This window comes from Polyodon spathula, chromosome 20 (assembly GCF_017654505.1).
Source record: "Polyodon spathula isolate WHYD16114869_AA chromosome 20, ASM1765450v1, whole genome shotgun sequence".
In the NCBI taxonomy this organism is placed as follows: domain Eukaryota; kingdom Metazoa; phylum Chordata; class Actinopteri; order Acipenseriformes; family Polyodontidae; genus Polyodon; species Polyodon spathula.
Window position 1 is genome coordinate 12,159,530 of NC_054553.1, and position 22,561 is coordinate 12,182,090.

At 37.8% G+C, this 22,561-nt stretch overlaps 1 protein-coding gene across 1 annotated transcript; it reads left to right on the plus strand.

Moving 5' to 3' along the window:
• The first annotated feature begins 90 nt into the window (after positions 1-90).
• LOC121295354 (ras-like protein family member 11A-like) lies at positions 91-6,085 on the plus strand. Its single transcript, XM_041219863.1, has 4 exons — positions 91-443; positions 1,090-1,146; positions 2,972-3,054; positions 5,112-6,085. The coding sequence occupies exons 1-4, from the start codon at positions 293-295 to the stop codon at positions 5,580-5,582; spliced, it is 762 nt and encodes a 253-aa protein (XP_041075797.1). The 5' UTR covers positions 91-292; the 3' UTR covers positions 5,583-6,085.
• Positions 6,086-22,561: the final 16,476 nt, after the last annotated feature.

Sequence of the window (22,561 nt, forward strand, 5' to 3'; positions counted from 1 at the left end):
TTTTCATCATAGAATAGTTCTCTGGTTTCTGCAGTGAGACCCATTCCCTGCAGCGATTGGCCAGTATGCGGTGTACGGGATCGGCTTTCATTGAATCTGGGTGAAAAAAAAAATCACTCCTGCACTTCAGCGCTGAGTTTTAAACCGAGAGCGATCGTTGAAAGGATCTCACTCGTTAAACGCGGCTAATAAAAGCACAAAACGCAGAACAAGTTTAGATGGTCTTCGGGTGAATGGGAAGGAACAGAACATATTTACGGATTATAATCGTGGATGAACTGATGTTGTCTAAATGCGTCTCCTCGTCAATGATCAGAACACAATGTCCAGCTATTCTAGCAACTTTCTGCTAGTTCCTATCCCAGAGTATCCAGTGCTGGACTGCGTACCCAACAAAAATGTCAAGATTGTTGTTTTGGGTGCAAGCAGTGTTGGAAAAACAGGTACGTTTTTCTATTGTCTTAACTGTGAGCAAATGATTTGAATACTAATTTAAAGGAGTGTTCTAGTTTCAGATGACATAGTTGTTTGTAGAAGTCTATCCCGTCCACACCCCAACACATCTGGTCCGCAATAATGAAGTTTCATATCAAAATGGAGGAGTGGGTTGTTTTTTCATGCATCTATAAACATGTTAGTGCACAATGCTATATATAATAAGATGTATCCCAATTTGTTTTAAATGAGAAGTCTAAAAAGTTTGTATTTAAAATAACAAAAATTGTATTGTTTGTTTTCCATAATCATATACACTGTGTTAGTCTAAGTGTTTTGTTGAGTAGTCTGTTGAATAATACTGGCTTAATACCTAAGCAGTTCAAAATGGAAAAAAAAGTGAGCTATTAAAGAGCTAAATCGAATACATACAACCTAATACATAGAACCCTGTGATTGATGGGAAACAGCACCCCCTATGTGCCACAGTGAAAGTTGCACATCATGTGGCAAACTGCAACGTTGAACCATATTCAGTGCTCTACCTTTTCTCCAGTATCTACTACCCAGTATATTTTTTATAGCAGTCGTTGAAAAAATAATGTACTTTTTAATGTTCCTTATAATGAATGTATGTTTTCCTTTCACATGCAGCTCTAATTGTGAGATTTCTTACCAAACGATTCATAGGAGACTATGAAGCAAATACCGGTATGTGCTCTCTGTTTATTATTCCAAACAGTATGCATAGATTTACATTTTACAGAGGTTATGTGATCGTAGCATTTTCAGTGATTGGCTGAAAATTTGACTACAGTTATAATTGGTTTGAGTCATATTTGACACACATTATGTGATTTTCAGAGGTCAGGATGCTGATGTAGACTATGAAGCATATGGAGTTCCACAGGGTTCTGTTCTGGGTCTGATACTCTTTAGCATCTATATGCTGCCACTGGGATTGTTGATACATCGACACAGGATGTGTTCCCATTCCTATTCTGACGATACCCAGCTGTATATATGTGAGGGCAGGGACGATAGTGCTACAAATTACTCCTCTGCCTTAGCTGCCTGTCTAGTGGACATTTGACATGGATGAACTCCAACTTTCTTCAGCTAAATGTAAGCAAAAAAAGCAGCTTGCCAATTTGGATATTTTTGTGCTTAATGTGGCTGACTGAAAAATAATACCTTCATCTTATGCAAAGAGCTTGGGAGTCACCCTGGACATAGAAGTCTGTGTGGTCTGGTTCAAATCCCAGCTCAGCCACTGACTCATCGTGTGACCTTGAACAAGTCACTCAACCTCCTTGTGCTCTGTCTTTTGGTTGAGATGTTGTTGTAAGTGACCCTGCAGCTGACGTATAGTTCACACAATCTAGTCTTGTATCTTGTAAAGTGCTTTGTGATGGTGGTCCACTATGAAAGGCGCTATATAAAAATAAACATTATTATTTATTATTATATGGTTGCAGACTGGAGTAGCATATCTGTCTTGTGGTTAGGTCTGCCTTTTATTATGTCTGCCCCATCTTAAACCAAATGGATGCAGAGATTCTGTGTCATGCTTTTATAACCTCTAAGCTTGACTATTGTAATGGTCTATATGCCAGACTGCCTGCTAAGCTTATTTATAGTCTCCAAACTAGTGCAAAACACACTAAGATATGAAATGTTTTTTTGTTTTTTTTATGTATTGGTGTAAAGCACTATAGTCTTTTATGGTGTGAAGGGCACTATATAAATACAGTTTGATTTGATAAAATAAAAAATAAAAAAAAACTGTTTTGCATGGTATTTGAAGATTCAAACCACCTTATTATTAATCCCAAACTACAATATGGAAAAAAAATCTATTATAATATTACAAAAATGAAGACTATTCAAGTCTCTGAATTATATTCCTGAGTTGTTTTGTTCTAGCTTTGTTAAAAAAAATAAAAAAAAATAAAGTGTATTATGCTTTGAATATAAACATCATACATAATATACACTATGCATCTGACAGTTCTACACGAGTGCATTTGTAATAGTTTTACTGTACAATAAATACAGGACTTTCTGTGATGCAGTAGGCTAATTCACTGGCCTCTCATGTCATTCGTCCGACCAGTGAACACATGTCCACATCACATACCAGCACACAATGCAGCACCATTGGCAATCTGCTTGAGAGAGGCCCAGGGCTTAAATGACAGGAGGTGCACAGGAGTTAATTAGGCACTCAATAGCCCATAAATTCAGTTGAGCCTAATTAAACCCACAGTAAAATTTGGAATAGCTCAGACTATGCTGAGTCGTATTATCATGACTATAGCCAGTGCTGTCCATCAAATCTTAATGAACACTAAATGTATAACAAGTAAAAAAAAAAAAAAAAAACATGTTAAAGAAGACTATTCAGGAATACTAAGATATTTAATAAGGGGTCAAAATAACGCCCCAGGTGTGGTGATTCATCTGTCCAGTACTTGTTAGTGGGTATATTGTTTTCCTGGGTGGGCCTGTTTAACTATTGTTTATATTCTTTTAGGAGCCCTGTATTCAAGAAAAATCAACATAGATGGAGAGCAGGTGTCTTTACAAGTGCAAGACACTCCCTGTGTCTCACTTCAGGTAAACCCATCAATTTAAAATAACCGATCGCTTTGCAGGGCTATTCCCTACAGTTGCATTTGAATTATGGTTCTGCTATCCGTGTAGCAGCTTTTAAAGGCACCAAATAACAAACGTCTATGATAACCGTGTGCATTTATTTAAAGCTACAGTAACACTGCATAAAAACATGGTATAAGGATAGTGCCAGTATAATTAAAAATAGATAGACAGTGTCTGTGTATCAAGAATGTGATATTTGCTGACTTCTTTGGTTGTACGTTGTGGAACAACAACAAAAAACTTCTACCTTACTGTCAGATAGGTGACAATTTGCATGTAATGCAGGAACATCCTTCAGTGAGAAATGTGTGGTCCGGGGTGGGCTTCATTCACTGTGGTCTGCTAGGGGTGCAGTGCCTGCAACTCCATCCCTTCCCCCGCTTACTGTTATCAGTCTTGGTAACACTTTAAAATTCAGGCCGTAAATTCATAATGAATTTCGACTGAATCCCACAGGAATAACTCCTGAATATGTCATGCACTTCCTCTGAGTTCTGAAGTCATTCATTTTGAATTCAGCCCTGTTAATTCATGTGGGTTTAATTACCCATAATTCATTCCATGTTCCTTTGTAACACATGCTGTTGATCACACCTATAAGTCATGCAGTCATGCATGAATAAACACTTCTTACAATCCCCAGGTGGGTGAGGAAGAGGGTATGATTTAGTGAAGAATAAGCAGTGAATTCATTAGGAGCGGATGGAGGGGAAAGGGGAACCTAACTGTTGTTAATTCATGATGAATTAACAGAACTCAATATAATCGAGTTTAGGTTGTGTAGCTTTATACTACACACATTCCAAAGCATATTTCTTTTTTGTATTTCAATGGCCAAGAAGCCTTTTGTAAGCATGTCACAATAATGGCTTCTCTGAGTTCAAGCTCCCCACAGCAACATACTGTTTCTTTATGGGTTACCCAGGAGTAAAGAAAACTCGGGCCTCTGTTCTTATGGTATCATAGTTAGGTTTGCTGGTTGTTTGTTTATTTTATTATTATATATATATATATATATATATATATATATATATATATATATATATATATATAAATGAGGCTTTGTCTGGTCTAGTGGGTCCCATTTTGGAATTTGCTTGGTAATTGGAATATTGTGTGATGGTAATTCAAATGGAAGAGGGTTAAAAACAGAGGTGATTATGGTAATGATGGATTTGAGGACACTGTATTTTGTTTAATTGACTTCATATCTTCAGCATGCCATGTTATAACAAACAGCAGCAGTCTTGGTGTAATAACCCATCCTGGTTCCCTTGGTTTAAAATATCTCCACAGGCTAGAAAAGTTCCATGTCATTTTAACAAAGGCCAGTCTGTATTTTGAGTTACTGTGGACTCTAGAGGTGGTAAATCATGTATCAATGATACACAAATGCATTTGGTAAGTTATAAAAAGAGATGAAAGTTTTGTTATGATGGCTCATCTTAACCATCATTCCCAATATAAACGTGTTTGATGCTAAAGGTGAAATATTTAGGAAATGAAACGAAAATGTGCACCTGTTAATACTTTCAAAATGACCTGCACCATACTGTACATATACTGGCCACGGTTTCTATTATTTCATTTTACTGGTGTGAGAATTCAGTTTCTACAGATGACATCAACATTTGTATGACATCTGCATGCGGTCAATTTCTACTATGACGTGATTATGGTGGTCCCATGGGCTAAGATGATCTAATCCTTTTCATTTCAATGCTGAAATATGCTTTCTTCCTGATATCTAATGTATCTCTGTACTGTGCTATAAGTCACATGGTCACAGTTAGGCCATTGGATCCGTTCACAGCACAGGAAGTGATTGGATACCAGGAAACAACCACAACTTTAAACTATCAAATTATTTTAAAATACTGACAACGTCAATGGTTCCTTTTTTTTTGTTGAAGATCATGTGGTTTGTAGACCAGTTCTGCATGTACCCAATTCAGCTGGGTATATTCAGTTGATCTATTGTCTATTGAACAGTTCCTTTTCTTACATTACAACAGGAGGATACCGAAGTCCTCAGTTGCCAGGAACAAATCAACCGCGCCATCTACTGGGCTGATGGCTATGTCTTTGTCTACTCCATCACGGACCACAGCAGCTACAGAACAATCAAACCACTCTACCAGCACGTACGCAAGATCCACCCCAGCGGCAACATACCCATCATCTTAGTGGGCAACAAAACAGACCTGCTGCGGGCACGGCAAGTGGCCACCAACGAGGGGGCCCGGCTAGCCAACGAACTGGGGGGCGCGCACTTTGAGGCGTCCGCCAGGGAGAACTACGACGGCGTGTCGGACGCCTTCCATCACATGTGCCTGGAGGTGAGTCGGGCCATTGGCAGCAGCAACGGAGAGAAGAGGAGAGGGCTGCACCTGGTCAGGCCCAAATCACCCAACATGCAGGATCTTAAAAGACGCTTCAGGCAAGTCCTGTCCTCCAAAGCGAAATCATCCAACACCTCACTTTGACCAACTCTTCCCTCTTTTAGGAACTACAACTCATAGAGCACTTTTTGAAGATTTGATGGATTTTTGGATGTAGGGGCCGTAATGGAGTAATCAAATACATTGTCATTTGGAATTACCTAACATAGATATTGTGTAGCCATTGTTGACCAGGATTGTTTCATGGTGACTCATAGCAAAGACTGGTTGTGAAACTAATTGGTCTGGCGATGAAAATGCATATGATTTGTCGGTGGTGCCATATACCATATGTATGGCTTGGAAATGGTAGACCTTGTTGAACAACGAATAAAACATGTTTTGAAAAGGATATAAATAATTGTGTTATTTTCTGAGGTACTGCTGCATTGGCTTTTAAGTGCACGCAAACCCTGTAGTGAAAGTGCTCACAAATTAGAACTGTTTTCAATGTCAGAAGTCTATTAAAGCCTCACGTTTCTAGTTTAAAGAAGGCAGATTGGATGATGTTTTCCGTAGTTTCCATAAGCTGTTAAGCAGTGCTTTAACTGAACCTAAGATTTACTGAAGTAAATAATTTTGTTGAAAAGCAGAACTTTGCCTGTGTTTTTATAGAAATATATTTGGAATTATTACCTGTGATTCATTTGAGAGAATGAAAAAATATCAACAGGGATCCTGGGAATCTGTGTGATCTGCAATCAGTTAGACAGTTTTTAGTTAAAGTGGAAAATACCACTAACAATATGCTGCTTTAAGGTTGTTGGGGTTTTTTTGGCAAAAAAACCCAAAACCCTACAATCATCAACACCAGTTAGTTAGCTATTCTACTGCCGACCGTGAATGGGAGTTCCTAGAGGGCAGCTCACAATTGGTTGAGCACCACTCGTGTGTGGGGTGGGGGGTGGGGGTCCTCAGCTCACCAGGCAACAGCGACCCCTGTAGACTGGCCTGGTTCCTGTGGGCCTGCCTGTAAGTTGCCCAGAGCTGCGTGGTCCTCCGACGCTGTAGCTCTGAGGTGGCTGCATGGCGGGCCTGCAGAGTGAAAAGAAGCGGACGGCTGAATGCGCATGTTTCGGAGGACATGTGTGTCTGTCTTAGTCCCTCCCGAGTCAGTGCGGGGGTGGCAGCTGTGAGCCGGGTGAAATAATCAATAATTGGGCTTTTCAAATTGGGGAGAAAAAATAAGAAAAATAATTGCCGATACCAAATTTAAAAAATAAAAAAAAAACACTGTACAGGTGGTTGTTTCTGGTATACCCACATCCACTGTATACACTGTAAAATAAATGTGTGCCATACAGACAGAGGGGCAGCCCAAGTTTAATCACAATTGGATAGGCACATCTCTAGATAAAAAAATGGAAGAGTGGCAAACAGACAAAGAAGTTCAGACACCTCCTCATACCCCCTCGATTACAATACTTTCAATAACGTGTGGTTAAGAATGTCCAAAATAAAGTTTAGTCAAAACTGGATAAGAAGTTCTCTAGAATGTAAAACTAAAGTACAGGTACCTCTAATGTATGAGGTGACAGAAACGTTTTAAGACTGCTTTGTGTGCATTGCTTTTGGAACTGAGTGGCAGTTGCGAATGTACATACTGTATATGTAAACAGACAGGCAGAGTATTGAGTTTGTCTGTGAGAATGGCTGTAGTATTACATAGTTTACAAGTAACTGCACGTTACTGTATAATGTCAGATATATAATGCCATGTCAGCACTTTATATGTTCCTGTGAGAGGGTGTGTGGGAGATTCGCTGATTTACACGGGAGTTAGAAATGTCGTTGAGACACCACCCCAGCACACAGGATTTATTATTAACACGGTGTGTAATTATTTGACACTCTCAGGGTTGCTACCAGCAATGGAAAAACAAACACATAAATAAAACTACAAAAAAAAGTGCTGTGTATAGCAGGGTCTCACAGCCTCCGCTAGTCTGCGAGGCACGATGTACAAGGACACTATTCTGCTCCCGCAGTACACTTTTATGGGGTTGCCAAGATCCCTGAGATCAAATAAGTAACTTCCCAGGGATTGTATTTTTACCAGTATGGGAACGTAAGCTTTATCAGGCACCGGCAGATTCTTTCTTTCTTTTTCCTGGTCCATAGCTTTCTGTTTATTCCAGTTCTACAACCAGAGCTTCTGCTGGATGGTATCTTGCTATGGGCCACCCAGAACAGATGAGAGTCCCCCCAAGACCCACCCCTCAACCAATCAAAGGTCTGAGCAACACACCCTCGCTTAACCTTTGTGTCAACGCCATGATTAACAGGCGGGTCAAAATAGGGCTTCCGACCCTCCAATGCAGGATCACGCATGCGCCTGATAGTCAGCACATATCTCCCCCGTCACAGTTCCCTTTGTCCCCACCCTGTCCCCTCGCAGGATCACGCATGCACCCTTCTAGCCAGCACATATCTCCCCATCACAGTTCCATTTGTTCACCCAACACTATACTCTTGAAAACAGATCATAGAACTTTAGTGAAACAAATGTGTTATTTGGCACCAAATTGCAACACATGGCAGCCAAACATTTATCTTAACCAGGTAAGCTTTTTTTCCCCCAAACGTCCAACCAACAGCAGATCTCTTCCTCCAGCCTGCCCAGTACATACTATAGAAGCAATGTGCTGTTAATAGTATCTTGTTCAACTAGAAATGATATTCAGAAATGATATCCATATGACAAAACAAAACTATGGATTTTGTGCATAATGTACTAAAATGTGCTAAAAATAAAATCGTCCGTGGGCTAGGTGTCCTGTTTGGGTAAGTGCTTGTATATTTTTTAACATATTGCCGACTCTTATGACAATTTTAATCATGCTCTCCAGGAGAAAAAAAAAATCTTGTAAGGGTCGCAGTTTACCCAGATCATGCTCCCTCCTGCAACAACAGAGGTTTTCTGTTCCCACAATACACCTCTCATTTCAATCACAGCAGCAGCACTGTTACAGAGTGAGAAATCCTCTTACTTTCCTGGTGAAAGCTCCTGACTAAAATCAGAATAAAAATAATCTCGTAATTGATTTACCTATGTCTGAATAAAAATATCAAAACAAGATTATTTTCAAAAATATATTGCTGGCATATGGATGACACAGGATACAGCGAAAGTAAAGTAATGCATTTCTTGTAAACACTGCATGGGGTTCTGGATCCCTTTAATCATGCTGTGTAGCTGATAAATGTGATTCATATGTATTAATAACCACAGGGATATCATCGAGAGTTTGTCCCCATTGACTCCCATTATATTCTGAGTGTTTTCATGAGGTGCTAATAAGCACAGTTTTACAAGAGTAACAGGAGTAATGTTAAGCAGGTTTGACTGGGTTAGTGTTTTACACCATTGGTACTGCTGTTGCGGTAGTGGTTATTGTTCTCAATGTATTGGATAAGACACCTCCAGATTAACATTTGGTCCTTCTCAGCAAGATCATCGCTGTTATGACTTCAGAGTGACTGCTCAGCTGTTTCCTTAATGAACTGCATGGGAGTTTTAAAAGAGAAGGGGTCGGGTTTCTGTGCACATTTAACATTACTATGTGTGGGGGCTGTTAACTGTTTCTCAGAATACATATTTTCTGTTTTCTGTTTCTTAAGTTTTAAAAAGTGTCAGGCACTATATTTTTGAGAAGAGGATGTCTACTGAATGCTATCTATAGCACTATCTGTGGTCAGTCTGTGGTTCTAAATGTTCCCAGGTTCCAGTCTCAGTTATTATACAAAATTAACCAATAGTAGACTAAAATGCATTTTATATCCGAATTTCCCTCCATCTCTTCAATGTCATATGAATGTTTTGCTTGAAGATTGTGTTTTGTGGCCTGGCTCAGCCGACAGCCAACTTGAACATTTTCAACCAGTTTTGTTCAATTAATTTAATTTCCAGGGTGTGTACATCCTGGCTCAGGGCTAAGGATTTGTGTTTCAATGTAAAGCTGCTCTTCTGCTTAAAACTGAGACATCCAGCTTGGAGTTTTAAGATTAAAGTGGCTTCTTTTTAATTGATTCTATTCTGAGTCCATGTCCTATAAGTCATATGTCCATAATATGATATGGAATTATATATCTCAAAGCATTCAGTAAAGCAAATAAATTTGAAATAGGCTGTATGGATTTTAGAAGTTTAACGATTAACTTTCTGACTGGGAAATGTTCTCACTGTTTTGGTATAGCACAGCTAGTGCATTGAAATAGTGGTTGACATCTACTTCGTTGCTTTGATCAAAGTAGAACGTGTGGTTATTCGATTTCAAACACGTTCTAAATATATGTCAGACCATGCCTGAATACATTTGTTTTTAACCCCTATGGCCTGCTATAGATCCGCTTCCATAGTAACATGATCAGCGTCTGACACCTGCTGGTGAACAGATGTATTTCAACTATAATTTCTGAAACCCAGTTTCTGGCAACACAGCGCCTTCTAGTGTGCAAAATACATAATTGCTGGGTAAACAAATGGTACATTGAATTATAGGTAGGGCTTCTGTTTATTGGGTTTTATTTCTATTTTTCTGTGCTTATTTTGAGATATTTTCGAGTTTTATGTAAATTGTTTTTTTCGGGGCTTTCGTTTTTGATATACTGTATGAAATTAGTGTTTTCGGTTACTTTTCAAAATGCTTGAGAGTTTTTTTTGTGTTATAATATGTATAGTAGTAACTATACATAATCTGTATCGACAGTACTTGCACACTTAAGTACCTTCTTTCCTTTGCTGTCTTCCACAAAAAATCCCGATGGTCACCGGCACATTCTTCTGGGGTTTTTGTGTGTAGGCATTTTTGTACATTTCGCCACAACTCTACTTTAAATCCTCTGTATCTTAACTGTAATACAGCTTTAAATCCTGTTAACAAGCCTCCACGCTGATTGTAATCTTGTTTAAATCTCGCAAGAGGAGTCTGAATATGAATATGAAAGAATGTGGTATTACTCAGTAATTGGGGTGGGTTTAAAGAATTCAGAACGACTCAATGATAGATACAAGTCAGGAAGGCAGGACATTGCCCAGCAGCACTGGGAAATGTATTTATTATTATTTTTGTATTAAGTGGGAAAAGGGTATAGTCAACGTAAATCGACGTAAACCATTTCCACAGTTTTTCTGGTGCTTTCCGGTGTTTATTGGCTATCCACCAATTTATTTATTTTGTTTCTGGGGTGTTTTATCGGGTTTTATTGGTTAAAACCGAAAATCAGAAACCCTAATTACAGGGTAATACATAAGAACATAAGAAAGTTTACAAACGAGAGGAGGCCATTCGGCCCATCTTGCTCGTTTGGTTGTTAGTAGCTTATTGATCCCAAAATCTCATCAAGCAGCTTCTTGAAGGATCCCAGGGTGTCAGCTTCAACAACATTACTGGGGAGTTGATTCCAGACCCTCACGATTCTCTGTGTAAAAAAGTGCCTCCTATTTTCTGTTCTGTTCTTTGTCTAATCTCCATTTGTGACCCCTGGTCCTTGTTTCTTTTTTCAGGTCGAAAAAGTCACTTGGGTTGACATTGTCAACACCTTTTAGAATTTTGAATACTTGAATTAGGTTGCCGCATAGTCTTCTTTGTTCAAGACTGAACAGATTCAATTCTTTAGCCTGTCAGCATATGACATGCCTTTTAAACCCAGAATAATTCTGGTCGCTCTTCTTTGCACTCTTTCTAGAGCAGCAATATATTTTTTTATAGCGAAGTGACCAGAACTGAACACAATCCTCACTAACACAGACTCAATGTTGGAGTAATTGCAATTAGAATCACTTAAAATGTGCAAACAGCGTAAAAAGGCAAGGAAGCAGTAAAAAACAAAACAAAACAACAACAAAAAAAACAAAGCAAGTGACATTTGAAGCTACTGTCTCTTTAAAGGCTTTTTACTGCATCTTACTCACATCGGAGAATTCAAAATGAAGGAGGCATTTCCATGGGTGTTAGAGGCCCCTGTCAAACTTGAAGAGTTGCAAAGCTGATTATATTTCCTTAAATATTGCCATGCAGGGAAATGTTGGCATTTAAATATGCCTGAGAGCTACAGAATAAAAATAGTTTTTAAAAATCAAGTATGGGATAACCAAGGCTTTAAAACCCATTTCTTATTTTTAGAAATTTTAAGAAATGTGTCATTTATGCCACTCTTCAATGTTAGTACATGGAAAATCATGCATGAAAATATGTGGCTTTGAGTCATTTCATCTGGGGTAAAACGCTGTGTAGTTTTGTTTGGAAATGAGGTATTTCTACAGGATTTTGTTTTTAATTTAAAGATGACCCAGCTACTTTCACTGAGAATTTTTTAGCATATTTAAATGTTGACTCGTTCTACATGCTGCCGTTAGTGCTATCAGTAAAGCAGGAAGTGGGCTCATTTTGCCTAGACTGGATTCAAGATGATCTCCCTGGGGTTAGAAACAGAGCTGAGCAGATTTATTTGCCCTCAAAGGGACAGTTTGTACAGTTCAATTTCTCTAATCTGTGATTCCTTGTATGGTTACTTCTGTTCATCTGTGTTACGCATTTTAAAACTAGATTTTACTCATTATAACCCCGTGAATGGGATATAGTGGAGGCATTTATATGTAACAATGTATGCCACACTCTACTTTTTTTCCATATATACTGATGATATGTCATGGCCATCAAGTTTTTCCTCATACTGAGGAGACTTTCCAGCCATGGTGGGTGTTGTAGTTTATTGGCAAACATTGGTATAGAGTGTATTTGTATTGTATTTTCCTGGTTCTTCTGTGTCCTCTAGTTCTACAGTTTAATTTGAATGGATTTTACATTTTAAATAAGTCTTTTGGGAGCTTTACCAGAACCTTTATTTTTAACGTGCGCTTCCTCTCACAGTTCCGTTAGTGAGCGCACCTCAATCCTGACTTAAACTTTCAGTCATGGGACGAATGGTTCTGTGATGTGGACTAAGTTGTTCTGAGAATATTTATCATTTATGTGCTGTATTTTTTAAATTAATTAGATTGACAACGAGAAACTACTAATGCAAGGTTGTCAAAAGTATGACTCAAAAGTATGACTGAAAAGTCTATTTTGAGATATTTAAGGAGAACGAAAAGATGGCAAATCTGTAGTTTTAGGAGCAAGCACAGTCAAAATGTACCATACTGATACTGTGTTTTAAACTACTAAAGCAGTGTTTGAGTAGTGTCATCTTTTTCGTAATTTAAACTTTTGTATGGCTCTGTACAAACTTTCTGGAAGTCTGTAAGACTCTTTTAGACAAAAGGTTGGAGAGCTCTGTACTAATGTATAGGCTGTTTAAAACTTTTAGTTATTACAATGCAAAAAATCTATATTGAAAAAAAAAACGTTCCTGTTAATATTAATTTCTATTTAAATAAAAAAAAAAAAAAAATGAAACCTAAAAAGAGCATAAAAGTTATATACATACAGTGCCTATAGAAAGTCTACACCACCTTTCAACATTTTCACCTTTTGTTGCCTTATAGCCTGGAATTAAAATACATTAAAAAAAAAAAAAAAATCCATTTATCTACACATCCTACCCCTAACTTCCAAGTGAAAAAAAATATTCTAGAAATTTGTAGAAAATTATTTAAAAATAAAAAATGAAATAGCTTGGTTGGATAAGTGTCCACCCCCCCTTGTAATAGCAATCCTAAATTAGCTCAGGTGTAACCAATCACCTTCAAAATCACACACCAAGTTAAGTGGCCTCCATCTGTTTTAAATTGTAGTGATTCATGTGATTTCAGGATAAATTCGCCAGTTCCTGTAGGTTCCCTCTGCTGGGTAGTGCATTTCAAAGCAAAGACTCAACCATGAGCACCCAAGCGGTTTCAAAAGAACTCTAGGACAAAGTTGTTGAAAGGCACAAATCAGGGGATGGGTATAAAAAAGTATCAAAGGCCTTGAATATCCCTTGGAGCATGGTCAAGACGATTTTTAAGAAGTGGAAGGTGTATGGCACCACCAAGACCCTGCCTAGATCAGGCCGTCCCTCCAAACTGGATGACCGAGTGTTGAAACATTTTATTTAGATATAAATTAATTTTTGGTCTTAGAATACAACTCACAGAATGAGTTAAAAATTAAGTCAGATTCTGGCTAAATTCCTACTTAGACAGTAATTTGATAAAGATATTTCTGGTTACTTTGTCCTTGCTAGGACAACGCTGACCTCCACGACATTTTGAAATAGGTGTTGGCTTCTCCTTTGATGTACAGTTCTAACATGAACGGCATTTGCCATTTAGGGTGGATCATTGTTTTTATGTTAAACAACTTTACAAACTAGAAATAAAACATGTTTTCTTAGGAAATTACAGTTGATTTTATGAGGGTTATAAAAACTGGCAACTGCAAAGATAAACTGGATTGAACCAGATGCTTTGAAGCCAGGGTTAAGACAAATGGGTAATCAACCAAGTGATAAGAGATCTGTCTCTTTTTCTGATTGGTTTAAGGAAAAATCATGATGTCACTGAGAGACTGCATTTAAACTGAGAATACTGAAATGTTCTTTGTATTGCTCTGATCCATGCTTCGAAAGAGGATACCTGCAAACTCTAGATGTGCAAAGTTGGTAGAGACCTATCCCAACAGACTCACAGCTGTAGTTGCTGCCAAAGGTGTTTCCACCAATTATTAACTCAGGGGGGTGGAGACTTATCCAATTACGATCTTTCAGTTTCGTGTTTTTAATATATTATTTTTTTCTCAATAAAACCTTTTTTTCCCTTTAACAGTGTGGAATATGGTGTGTAGATAAGAGGAAAAAAATCCTCATTTAAATGCATGAACCTCTGTGAAAAAAGTTCAAGGGGGTGTAGACTTTCTATAGGCACTGTATATGTATGTACCTTTTCTCATTTATCTGTACTATCAAAACAAAAATGTGTAATATCTGAAAAACAGCATTTCTGTACATATACAAATACATGTAGATATATAATTTTCACATGAGTAAGCTACATTCTGCTCTGCCCCCCATGTCTATGGTTAATAATTAGAAATGGATTTTAGGCTCGAATGACAATATGTTGGTGCTGACACAGCAGATACTTTCATGTTGTGTTGAGTCCATCTCAGAATCCACAACGCCTTCTAACATTGTAGCCAGTGCCACTTTTCATGAGCTAAAAAAAAGTGCCATTCCCCCTGCCAATAAATACAGCCTTTCATTATTTTTGGACACAATGATTTGTTTTTGTGTTCAAGTACCATCAGGCAGATAATGGCACATTTTTATCTTTAACCAAACTAAAACAAACAGAAATGGCAACAGGCATTTATTTATCAGTGTTTCGTGTCGTAGCTGGCACTGTTTTATTTCACATTGCTCTTTCTATTCTAGTTCAAGTTCCCATAATCAGAGGCAGAGCCCATTCCCACAGTGTCTGAAGTGGAGCAGGTCTCTCTGTTTCAATCTGTAAATCATTAGGCGACTTGTTTATTGTTATTTAGTAACTTCTCTGTTTTCTCAATCGCAAATGCATTATTTAAGTCTCACAATGCATTGTAAATATAATTACAGTTAGTTTATTAGGATTTAGGTACCATCCTACCTGCCCGGGGTCCTATTGACATGCATTTTAAATGTTCTGTCCAATTCTTTTTAATTTCCTTTTATTTTACATGAATCTCTTTTACAAGTAAGACCTGGCCACAAAGACAGCCCACACATTATCACACACACACACACGAATCAACCAGTAAAATGTTATCGACTGAATCTGTTGAGCACTTGTACAATGGATACTATCGTATAGTGGTTCCTCGTTATTCTGTTTGGTTTGTTTTATCAAATTCATGATTAGTATCTTCAATTACAGCAGGACTGATTCGAAGACAATTCATAATTCACTGTTGTGACATCACAAAGTCATAATTCACTATTCTGATGTTATAATTTTCCTTGCCAATCACAAAAGCTTCTAATGAAATCTGATCTAAAAATGATTTCATCTTAAAAGTTTTTTTCATACTTTATATCAGAGGAGCACAATTCCAGTCCTCGAGGTCCGGAGCCCTCCTGGTCTTTGTTCCGCCTGTAGCCTCAGTTACTGGGTTACACCCGTTTAAACTCTTTCCAGCTCTTCATTAGTTAATTATTTAATGATATCTATAAAACCTGGAGGAACTTACATTGGTGCTTTAGACCATCTACATTTAATATTTATCTTAATACCTGTTTAATATCACACATATTTCAAAGATAAGAAAATCTACAAGTTGAACTAAACAATGATGAGGAAGTGAAAATGTTACTGGAGCTGAGTGAAAGATCAGAAAATGCATGGATGAAAAATAATACCTTTGCTGAGGTGCTTTAGCCTCTTTGTAACACTGACCTCTGCTGGTGGAAAGGTGTAATAAGTCCTGTCGACTTCAGAAGGCAGTGCTCTGGGCAAATATAAAGGGCAAATTCATAATTGAAGACCTATATTTCTGATGGTGGTTATAATCGTGTAGTTTTTAAATTCACCTGTAGAAATTAAATGATTTTATTTTGGCCATGGCATTTTAAACTTAGTATAGGAGCACTTCTTTACTTTATATCCTGTCCAATATTTTGGTCAATAAAGCTTGCTCACTACCTTACTTCAGGTCCTGGGTTATTGTTTGTATATAACGATGCCTTTCAGACATAGCTTCCCATAACTTTCACCAGTTTCATTAGACCTATCAGCAGTTCTCTTCTGGGACATTTACCTTGCCTTATAAACTCAGTGACACAGGGACCAATGCAGTCTGGGTTACTGTGGTTTACCAGGCATGCTTCAGAGGCTACCTAAAGAGACACAGCGGTGCTTTAAACATCTTTATACAGTGTGCTGGTTTACAGGGAGTGTAAACAAATTTCAAACTATCTGAACACCTCTATTACAGCACATACAATAGAAGTACACCCTGTTATTCAATGATTGTAATTAAAATGTTACTTTTGCCATAATATAAACATAGATTTTACTGTAGTGTAGATGTACCATACCCACAGGACCTGTGCGTATCTACAAAAAAATGCTTAATTATAATCTTAGGAAAGAAAAATCACATGACTTCAAGCCAGACTACGCAGTCAGATTTACATTGATAATTACTGACAAGACAGAATAGAGAGCATCACACCATTCAATTCAATAGGGATGTGGTCTGGACCATAACATGATGTTGAATTACAGAGAATGTCAGCTTCTAAAGGAGCTGGATAGACAGGCAGTACAGTATATACTGCTCTCTAACAAGAGGCCTTGAATTATAGTACTTTGGTTTTGGTTCTAGTTTTGTGAAATATATGCCCCATTGTGTCATGATGTCCATGCTTTAATTCCCAATAGTTCCTAATTAAAGGAGTTGTGCTCTTTTGGTTATATATGGGCATAACAGTGTAATCTCCTCCCGATCAGTCTTACAATTACAGGAAAACAGCTCCTTTCTTCAGGGAATTCATTTAGATTGTGCCAAGTCTTGAGCCAGAGCATTACTAAATTACAACATACCAGCCCAGCTATGATAGGAGTTTTTTTTTAAATTTTGCCATTCTGCCAGTCTGACATTCTTTAGTTTTTTTTTTAAACACATTTCGAAAACTTTATTTTGTTTTATGTAAGGTTTATGTACATTTATTATATAGATGCATTAAAGGTTTAAAGTTATGTTTTCTGGTGTTGCCTAATCACTTCCAGTCACATGGTTAGTTAGACCACTGGAGTGAATTTGACCTACAGCACAGATAGTGATTGGGTACCAGGAAGCAACACTAGAATATATTGTGTTATAGAGAATTTGTCACCTCTTTATTCTAACATAGCTGACTGGACAGTTGGTATCCTTGATTGTCTCCTCTCCTGGGCTGGGTTTCTCCAGTCATGCGTAAGTTCATTCCTAAGTTAGAACTTAAAGTCTCTACTAAGTCCTTAGTTGTTACTAGTTAGTTTATAACTAACACTCTCTTATTTCAGGTGCACCACACATACTTAAGACAATACTTTGTTAGTTTATAACTAAGACCGGTTTATACTGAGTCGATGATGTCATTGGTGCTTGGTAGCCAATTAGAAGTGAGGATATTTCAGAGGACTTGTTCACTGATATAGATCAAAACTCAAACTGAAGAAAAACATATGGGCAGGACCTTTAAAATACAGAAAATAAATTATGGGTATTTCATGGGGATGTTAAGAATGTTAGTTTTAGAGATTAATTGATCACAATTAAATCAGTGCCTTTTTGTGAACCAGGATGCTGAGAGGGCAAACTTTTTTTGTTCGTACTTCATATCTTAAACCTTCACACTCCCTGTGTTATTTATAAAAATCAAGATGAAATGTGTGTGTGTGTGTGTGTGTGTGTGTGTGTTACGATTAAAAAATAAAAACGAATTAATTCCCGTGGCTCCTCCTAGTCTTGTCTCCCTGTCACCCCCTGTCACTTCTGACAGACAAGCTGACAAGGCAGCCATAATAGACATAAGACAGCTAACTGGGAATCACAGGTATGTTGTTATATTCATACATATATATTGAAAATTAATATGAAGTTTTAGGAAAGTTTATATATTTTGATCAATATGGTACAACTTTAATAACATTAACAAATGTTCTGTCTCTGAGACATTTTTTGTTCATGAAAACCTGAACTGTCTCAAATACTGTGTACCTTGTACAGATACTAAATATAAATATTTAATTACACATTAAAATATAACCCTGGTGAAAAAATCCCATAGGAAATCATATAGGACATTTTATAGGAATCCTTCACAAAATGAGTGTTCTGTTAATCAGTCTTTTAAACGTTGTTTGTTTGTTTCATCTGTTTTCAAGATTACTAGCACGATCTGGAGCTGCAGCCACAGGCCAGCATTAAACCCAGACACCAGCACTTCACTTTCCCCTACACTTAATTCACACGTCTTAGAAACTGTGTCTATGTCTTTGTGTTTTGTGTGGGTGATAAAACTGAACTTTTGGTTGCGGGTCAAACCGCAACATACCCTACAGTCAAAGTATACTTATCGGTTGGTCCATTAAAACATCACCTGGTAGTTGGGGTGGCGGAAAGGCTACCACATCCAGTAATTCTAGGTTGAGTCTGGCCAAACTATAAAGAATTGGTGAAATTAATGGCAGTCCCAACCACACACACATAAATGTGGCAGAAAAAGAAAGGGAAATGATTGGTAATGTTTTTCCCTTTCAAACTGAAATGTTTTCTACTCTGTTCCGCCCAAGAAAAACAAATAAAGAGAGAAGGATGCGGAAATGGGAGGGAGCATTAATGAGACAAGGCTGGGGGCTGGTGGGAGCCTCCTATAATGGTAACAAACGCCAGTCAATGGGGGTCTGAATGCAGTGTGACCGAGGGCGAGGTTACTGGGCCATCAAGGGCAGATGTTACTCCCGCCCCTCTCAATATGCTGGACATGTGGCACTCAAGCACGGACATAGTGTGGGGCCAAAATAACAACCCCTCACTAGTGCACACTTGGGGACAGGTCTGGTCTATTGAAGGTAAGGACGTTGAAGGCGCTGAGGCGCTAGCATTTCCACATTTGATTATCAAGGGGTAATTACTGTATAGAGTAAACCTTGCCACGGGCACAGGACAGCCAGTAACACAGTTGTTGGTTCCCTCATCTTGTCGGCTGGAGGTCATAAGGCTGGCGCATAATATCCCTTTTGCGGGGCACCTCGGAGCTGACAAGACAAGGGAGCGGATATTGGCTCGATTTTATTGGGTAGGATGTCATAAAGATGTGTCAAAATATGTAGCCACATGCCCAGACTGCCAGCGAGTAGCGCCAGGTTGAGTTTTCTTGAAAGCATCGCAATGGACATAGTCGGCCCTTTGCTACCTTCTAACTCCAGGTATACACATATATTAGTGGTGGTAGATTATGCAATGTGATACACGGAGGCAGTTCCATTGAGGTCCACTAGTGCTGCTGCGATAGCCAAAGAATTACTGGATATTATGGCAAGAGTAGGGATCCCCAAGGAGATTTTGACTGATCATGGAACTAACTTCTTGTCCAACACGTTACAGCAAGTATACAAATACTAAAAATAAGTCCCATCAGGATGTCTGTTTATCATCCACAGACGGACGGTTTGGTAGGACACTTTGAAGTCGATGCTGAGACAGTTTGTAAATCAGGAGCAAAAACATTGGGCATCGCTTCTTTCCTACCTTCTTTTGCAGTGAGAAAGGTGCCACAGAATTTGACTGGGTTCTCCCCCTTCAAGCTCTTGTACGACCGACAGCCTCGTGGCATCTTCAATTTGTTGAGAGAGGGGTGGGAGGAGCACAAAGGCTTGTCCAAAAATGTAGTTCAGCATGTGCTCCTACTTATTGATAGCCTAGATTTGTTTGGTCGTTTGGCCCAAGACAATCTCAAATCGGCTCTGCACCAACAGCAGCATTACAACAAAAATGTATTTATTCAAACATTTTGACCTGGATACAAGGTAATGCTGCTGCTTCCCTCCTTAGAATCCAAGCTATGTGCTAAGTGGCAGGGGCCATATGAAGTGATTCAGGCTATAGGAAAGGTGAATTATGAAATTAGACAGCCCGATTGCCGCAATGAAAAACAAATGCCTTTTAAGTAAAAATAAAGTGAAAAGAAATTAAGTGTGTTTAAAAGAAGAAAATAAAATAAACACAAAGAAGAAAGCAAGGGCTGTCCCTCCTGCACTTGCATGGATAGAACAAAAGAAAAAGACAATAAACTGTTTTTTGGGGGTTTTTTTGTTCACTAGCTGGGGAGCACAAAAAAGGGTGACCTCCCACTTTTATAAACATATACATATTAAGATTCATTTAATAATAATAATAATAATAATAATAATAATAATATATAATAATAATATTTTAGCATTCTCAAGTGCTGTATTTGTTAAATGCAAACATGCTTATCCATCATTCCACCATGTTCAATTGATCCCAATTTTTCAAACAAAGTTTAAGATTTAGACTCTCAACACTAATGCTGGCTTTTCTGATAATGTTGAGAAAAAAATTGTGGCTGATACCTTCATTAGCCCTGCAATCAAAGGAACTGAGAGCTAATTGAGAATGGGGTTCAGACCATGGAAACACATTAAACGGGGCTATAATCTGTAACAGAGGAAGTTAAAGGGGAGAGGAAGCAAGCAAGGCCATCACCAGTACAATGTGTTTGCAATATAAATGGGTTTATACTGAGTCAAAGTAATATAATAATAATAATAATAATAATAATAATAATAATAATAATAATAATAATAATAATAATAATAATAATAATCTTTATTTTTTATATAGCGCATTTCATAAAGGATTATCACAAGGCGCTTAACAAAGCAAGGGAAGACAAGTAGCAATAAAACAAAACTCATGACCTATACAGAATTAAATACAAACTACTAACTGTAACTACTGTAATAGTAGCCCAGCAGTAATCATGTTTTGACAACTGGATTTACACAGTTGATGCAGAGTACCTAATTGCATAACTTCAGTCTTGTCACTGAAGTTCTGCAGAAAGTTTTGTTGCATCCAGAAATTGATGTCAGCAATACAATTAGTGAGCACAGAAACAGCCAAGTCGATATCAGGTGTGGTTTGCAGATAAATATGGGTATCATCGGCATAGACTTCGAAAAAATTTGACCTATCGGAAGCAAATATATGGTAAATAGGATAGATCCTAATACGGAGCCCTGAGGAACACCAGAAGAAACCAACCCAGTAGTAGACCCAGAAGTGATTAGGCAACACCAGAAAACATAACTTTAAACCTTTAATGCATCTATATAATAAATGTACATAAACCTTACAAAAAACAAAATAAAGTTTTTGAAATGTGTTTAAAAAAAAACTAAAGAATGTCAGACTGGCAGAATGGCAAAATTTAAAAAAAAACTCCTATCATAGCTGGGCTGGTATGTTGTAATTTGAAACTGTCAAGAGAGGAAAAATGCTGTCTCTCGTGGAGGTAAGAATTAAACCAGCCTAGGGCTGTACCAGCTGGGCAAGGTGCATTACAACGATGCACCATTATGCAATAATCAATATGCTAAATTGTGTTTATTTTTCACATGCTGTAAATAGAGAACAGTGCATGGGGTACTGTGTGTTATGAGAATGTAATGACCACCCGGGATGCTACACACAACCCCATTCTGAACCCCATTCACAATGAGACAGTAATTTCTGTCACCTACCTGGTATCAGTTTAAAGGACTTTTCACGTCCCTGCAGGGTTAGAATCTGATCAAGTTGCTGTCCAGGGTGCTGAAATTTACCTTTAATGGTTTATCCGACATTCCCACTTATTTTAATATAATTACAACATTTCTTTATTTTGATAACACATTTTTTAAATCACTAGTATGTTTGAACATAAAGTATACACATTTGTTGTTTTCTCATTTTTGATAGTTGGACGATTGGACGATGTCTTTGGTAACAACCTTAATTATATTATAAGATTTTCAGGGATTATTTTCTGAGACCCAAGACGCAATTAAAGTAAGAAAGATCAAGTGAATTGTGAGTCACTCTCAATTCAATATAATACGTAAAATAACATAGAGAGAGATGATAATATGACAGAAGGAACTAATTAAAAACATCAACATCACAGTGGTTAATCTTAAAAAGAGTTCACAATGTATGGGGTAAATATCTTTATTATTAAAAGCTTCTGCATAAATAATTTGCTATACCAACTACTTTATTCAAAATAAAACATATTATTGTCATTGAACAACTCAGTTTCTTCAAACTACTTTAAGAGGCTATGTGGTCCAGTGGTTAAAGAAACAGGCTTATATCCAGGAGGTCCCTGGTTTAAATCCCAGCTCAGCCACTGACTCACTGTGTAACCCTGAGCAAATCACTTAACCTCCATGTGCTCTGTCTTTAGGATGAGACGTTGTTGTAAGTGACTCTGCAACTGATGCATAGTTCACACACCCTAGTCTCGTATCTTGTAAAGCACTTTGTGATGGTGGTCCACTATGAAAGGCTGTC

Coding starts and splice junctions, on each gene's coding strand:
- LOC121295354 (XM_041219863.1), top strand. CDS start 293: ATGCGTCTCCTCGTCAATGATCAGAACACAATGTCCAGCTATTCTAGC. Junction 444..1,089: donor AAGCAGTGTTGGAAAAACAG/GTACGTTTTTCT, acceptor TTTCACATGCAG/CTCTAATTGTGAGATTTCTT. Junction 3,055..5,111: donor CTCCCTGTGTCTCACTTCAG/GTAAACCCATCA, acceptor ACATTACAACAG/GAGGATACCGAAGTCCTCAG.